The sequence below is a fragment of the Antedon bifida genome, chromosome 7 (assembly GCF_963402885.1).
Source record: "Antedon bifida chromosome 7, ecAntBifi1.1, whole genome shotgun sequence".
Classification (NCBI taxonomy): Eukaryota; Metazoa; Echinodermata; class Crinoidea; order Comatulida; family Antedonidae; genus Antedon; species Antedon bifida.
Genome location: NC_136232.1, coordinates 18334980 through 18341033, shown reverse-complemented (window position 1 = coordinate 18341033; position 6054 = coordinate 18334980). Strand labels below are relative to the sequence as shown.

The 6054-nt window shown below is 30.7% G+C and overlaps 2 protein-coding genes across 2 annotated transcripts in view; both read right to left on the bottom strand.

The window, feature by feature from the left end:
* Nucleotides 1–6054, bottom strand: part of LOC144848642 (intraflagellar transport-associated protein-like) — a 111146-nt gene that overhangs the window by 24341 nt on the left and 80751 nt on the right. The window lies entirely within an intron of this gene.
* LOC144848258 (uncharacterized) lies at nt 671–5192 on the bottom strand. Its single transcript, XM_078704971.1, has 6 exons — nt 4937–5192; nt 3807–3980; nt 2131–2463; nt 1255–1390; nt 936–1029; nt 671–796 (listed from the first exon to the last, which is right to left on the bottom strand). The coding sequence occupies exons 1-6, from the start codon at nt 5190–5192 to the stop codon at nt 671–673; spliced, it is 1119 nt and encodes a 372-aa protein (XP_078561097.1).

Sequence of the window (6054 nt, the reverse complement as noted above, 5' to 3'; positions counted from 1 at the left end):
TTAATACAAACCATAATTATTATAATAAACTTTATTTCAGCAATTTACAAAGATAAAAGAAAGAAAATAAAAGCACATCAATCAAGCATCATCATAAAGCATTTAAAAGGAATAAAAAAAATACAAATTAATCCCTGAGAAGAGCAACACTGTAGTGTTAGTGTAGCCTCGAAAATGTATAACTATTCAGATAGACAGTTTTAACTAGTTGTTTGTACTATCTTCCAGTCTACTAATAAAGTTATAACATGTTTTCATATTAAATTCATAGAAAGAAGGAATATTGTTCATGACAAACATCTGACTGGCACTACAGTGCATTCAATTTGTTATTAGCAACTTTTCATTTTATTTTGTTGAATTTACCAGTATCTTTTCATATAAACTTTAATCCATAGATAAAGATTGTCATGGCTTTGATTTAGTCATTTTGTTTGTTAAGAGACGGTTTCAGTTCTTTGATCCAAAGCATTTCCTTTATTAAACAATCAAATTTCGATTTGCACTTAGACAATACTTTGAAATAATTGACTGTATCAGTAGGAGAAATACGTTATAAGTTATAGTAGGACTGATATCTTATAATAATTAGCAAAATGTTTCAGCATGCTGGCCGAAACTAAAGATGGTTTACCAAACGTTTTACATACATTTGTGGTAAAAAGACAATTTACACTTGACAACAAAAACATTCATTACCAGGTTCATAAAAATCCTTAATTTCTTGTAATTCATCATCATCATTTCTTCCTTCAAGAGACTGGAAGTGCGTAAGTTGACTTGGCATAATTTTTTCCTAAAGGATAAACATTAATTTAATCAAAGACTACCACTAACTACTATTTTATAGAAATTTGATCCCACAAATATAATTTTCTAAGGTATGATCTCTAAAAATAAAGTTTGTAAATGTGTCTTTAATAATGCTTACATACCTCACCGACATAATTTGTTTTTGTCTTTGGTTTTTCATATGTTTTCTTGTATAGATTTATAGAATATAAAGGGGTTGTCCTTTTCAGATTGTATCTTAAAAAAAGAAATAATCTAAATTTTAAATATTGAAAAAGTGTATGTTGTGTGGTCTTGCCCCTCACACATTACTTAACGTGCTGTATTCATTTTATTTTCTTCACTTTCCTGGACTGTATTCCACTTTCTTTTTATATGACGTTGATTCATGGGAATAAAGGATAGGTACAGTAATATTTGTTATACACAAGACACTATAGACAATTAAAATATCTTACTTACACAGAAACAGCAATATCCACACCACATCCTAGACAAAGATTGAAACGTCCTAGAGAGCGTTTCTTTTGGTCTTGGCTTTGAAATCTTGTCAGTAGTTTTTCAGATACATCTGACTCCTTATCTTCTAATTGTAAATCTGTAGCAAGTGAAATTATCGACATTAATGTATGTTTTACCAACAAAAACAAGATCTTCAGTAGTAAACTTGACATCATAGAAAGCTTCAACATCATTTGAAGACCGTTCCAAATTTTAAAGTTTGTAGTCAACATTCTAAATAGTTTACCAGTTTTTAATGTGGACATACTGTAAACTAATTCAAGTAGTCAGGCATAAAGTTTTTCTTATTATGACCATTTAAATAAAGGTAATTCATCCATTGTGGTAATTAAATTTATGAAAATCAGGTGACATGGCATTGTGAATAATAATTTATAACCACTTTTTACCCATGGGCATCAGACATACAACCTGCATATTATATCTCATGATTATTTGTTTTCTATCTATGTTTCATGTTCATATTATTATAAATAATTAGTGATTAAACTTCAATAACAGAATCCAAAAGGGCAAAGAAAACAGAATCCAAAAGGGCAAAGATAACATTCTCATAGAATAAAAAAAACACTGATGAAAAAGGCAGATCCAATGTTTTGTTAGAGGGTTAGGGGTAATTCTGTTAGGGCTTTTATTCTCATTCTATTTCTTATCAACAACTTGTAGTTTGTAATCAACATCTTCATTGCTTTACAATAAATATGACTAACCTAAGGGAAATATCAAATGAAAGTAGTATTAATTTTTAGTACTGTATTCCACTTAGTATATGTATTGTTACTCCTACAGTACTGTAATCAAATTTAATGTAGATACCTCCTTCAACTGTTAGCCTTCCATGACAACTGTATGTTTTTTGTCTACATTCAACTTCCACTTCACATCTGTACTCTCCATTGTCTTTAAATGTAACATTTCTGATCTCCAAATAATAGCCCTCATTCTTCTCCATATATCCACAACGATAGCGTGACTTTAAATCAGGTGACTTTAATGATGTCAGCATGTTTTCTTTAACTTCATCATGCTTATACCACTTGATATTAGAAATTTTAGCAGAATATTTCACAAATGTTAGGTTTAAGAGCAATCTAACAGTAATCACACCCACATTGGTAGTAACATCAGAAATCTTCATTTTGATAGGATCTATAAAAAAAAGACATCATTACAGTAATCGTTGAATGTACTAAAAATGGCTTTGTCCATCGTATAAAAATAACGTTACTACAGTATATTTCTTATTCTAATAATTCTCCTCAATTAAAAGAGATTACAATTTTTTTTGGCACAAATATGTTGCCAGATAGTTTTAGATGGTAGACTGGTAATTATAAAATCATAACTGTAAATTTATTAATAAATATGAATTATATGTCGTTACGAACGGGACATTTCCAACATCGCGGACGGGTCACTTTTGTCCAGGGTAGAAAATACTACATATTTCAATGAAAAAAATCAAAAATTCAATACAACCTTTTATTTTACAAATCAAAATATAATTTAACCTCTGAAACACTGATAAAGACTGTTTTGAATAAAAATATGAAATTCATAATATGAAATATGATTTTTGAAATTAATTCAACATTATATAATTATACAGAGGAATTTATCTAAAAAATAGCGAACATACAAATAACAAAGTTAATGTATGTACAGTATAAAGTATTTACTGTTAATAAAAGTGATATTAAAGATGTATTGTCCCCCAAAAACATGAAAAATGAAGATTAATAAAATCAGGCTTTAAATAGGCCATTTTATAGTTTTAACAAAGTTAATCACTTCAGTAGAAAAAAAAACGAAAAAAAAATGTTTTCAGTTATAAAATGACAAAATAAACTTTTAAAATCAACGAAAAATCCATTGGCTGGCAGCCAATTTGACTATTTTTTGCTTAAATTACAGTTTTTTCCGGTAAATAATTTTTTTTTTTCGGTCCAATTTTTGGTCAAAGTGAATAAATATTATGCGACATTAAAATGGCATATTCAACAAAAAAATGTTTAAAATAATTTTTTCTGGGGGACAATATACCTTTAAAACAAGGCATAAAATTAAAATTTCATTATTGAATGTATAAAGTATTTTATTTAAAAAACAAACTCTAAAGTTACTTGTTCAATACACAAACAAATTATATTAATTAAAGATTACAATTATACCATAAAAGAACAATTTTCTATAGCATCAGAAATTAATTAGATTTTTAACAATTTATTTAACAAGATGACAATTATAAAGTAATGCATATTAATTATTAATATTTAATAATTTCATGAAAAAGTAAAACAGCACTTTAAAGTTATTACAAAGCAGTTTCATTGTCTACAGTTCTTATTTAGCACATATCAAGGGGACGTTAAAAAATGTATCGACCCCTTCCATATCAACTATTGGCATTGCCGTTTGACCTCTGACATTGGCAGTAGGTATCCAAGATACATCTGGTATTTGTGGAAAAACAAAGGTTTTTCTATCCTTACTTGGGTTTCTTAAACAACTAATTTCAATTTCGTTTCTGTCTATATTGGTTATCTGGCTTAAATAGATGCAATAGTCTTTCTTTGTTGCAAATTCACTGAGAACAAAATCTCCTACTTTTAGTTTAATGGTTTCATCCTGAAGACACTTAGAACTTGAGGGGTTTGACGCTAAGTCTACAGCGGAAACAGAATGTAACATAGCATTGATAGTATACAGGATTTGCATTTGAGAACTGTGAGTTTAGTGAATGCTTGATAATCATTAATTGACTTGATAAAATGCAGAAAACGAGTTCCAGGTATACTAGTACATGTTGTATTCCAACGGTTGACTAGATGTTCAGTGTAGTAGATGATTTCATTGGCATCTACATATAAGATTTATTTTCTTACACAAGTCATTTAGTCATTTGCAGCCAAGTAAAATTCTTTAGCATCAGCTAAAAATAACTTGCCCTGGAGGACAGATCGCCATACAGAAGCCTCACTTCACCACCGATACCATTTATTGGTCCCCTTCCATGAGCAGTGCCAAAGAAACTCCAATCTGCTGGATATCCAAATCATGAACATGAAATAGCAAGTTGCAGAACATGAAACGATTCTTAAATTGGCTTCCAGCTCCATCAGACCAGAGTGAAGCTTGGTAATATCAAATGGCAATTTATTTTGTACATCCTTCAGTATGGCCTTGTTAAATGCAAATACAGCTTTCTTATCATGGCGCTGCTCATCTGATATTACTGTGATATGCTTGAGTCTAGTCAAAAGTAAATAATGGTAGTAAGTAGTGTAACGCTTGAGTAATGATTTATATGTTCGGCCATCTTCTGTAACCTATTGATAGTATGAAACAAAGGCATTCTCGTCAACATCCTCAAACAAATTGTTAAGGAGGGAGGTACTACAGTCTTGACACTGGCGATCAATACATTTTTCATTATTCATTGAGCCTACTGTGACTTTCAAAACTTCATCTGCTGTAGACTGCAATGTACTGTAGGTACAACTTTACTGACCCCAGTAATCAACATCTCGAGATCTTCATGATACCGGCATAAACATACCTCATGGTCTCTCTGACTAGTTTTAGAAACATGAACAGGACGCAGATTTTCAATTAACTTCACCGATGTTCATCATCATTATTCGTTTATGCTTGTGGACATGCTCTGTCTCTGTTTTAACCGACACAAACTCTTTCTTCCCTGGACACATATGATTAATATCATCTTGTTCATAAAAGTTCACAACTTTTGTCACATCATCTTCTGTAAGAGTGTCAGTTCTTTTCTTACTTTCTTGAGTGTATCCTTCAACAAGGCGACGTTTTGCAGCTCTTCTGTCTATGACATCTGCAATTCTCTTACGTTTTGTGGGCGTCATATCTTCAATGATATTCAATTATCCATTTTATTTGCATAGGCATACCCAGCACAAGATTTCCTCATCTTCTCGGGATTATGCCTTCCTCCATAGCCAATTTTCTTAAATTCACTTTTCTTTTGTATATCCAACAATCATCTATTTCATTTTTAATATACCTTACCATTTCTGTTTATTATTTTGTATTGCATTGCTATGGAGGAAAATAAATGTCTTTTTTGAATTTTGAATTTTTGAATGATACCAGCTACAATTGTTGCCTGTCTGTTTGGAGATGTAGGAAGGGCTGCATGAGCACAAGCTTTGGCCTGCTTCTGCTACCATACACCGTGTTGAGATGGTGTTTCATTTGCATTCAGCTCTCTCAATTTCTTGTTTTCATTCTAATTTGAGACACACTTCATGCTGGTATATTATTTCGTATACGCACTCTGCAGGCTCTTGTTCTTTCTGCACTAGTCTTAGCCTTTTCCATGATCAGTATGTTTTCATGACTAACATATAAACAAGAATGATTTAAGTTGATTTCTGCCTGAATTTATACTCCAGGTTAATTATTTTATATGTTAATTGATCAACAAAACTTTGTTTATTGCTTAAAAGTTTCCCAGGGTATTGTGTCTACATGTAATTGTCACCACACCCAATGTTTGTTTGTAAAGTTCTTGTACTTAAGGTGTGTTCTTTTGGATCTTAGGTATTGTTCTTTAAGTTGATTGTTATTGTGTTATGCTACCAAAATCTACCTTAGTTACAAAAAAACATCTGTTAATTGTGAAAATAATATGTCCCGTACATAAAAAAAATGTCCCATCCGTAACGATATATTTTTGAAGTTTAATATTTTCACCAAAATTTCAAA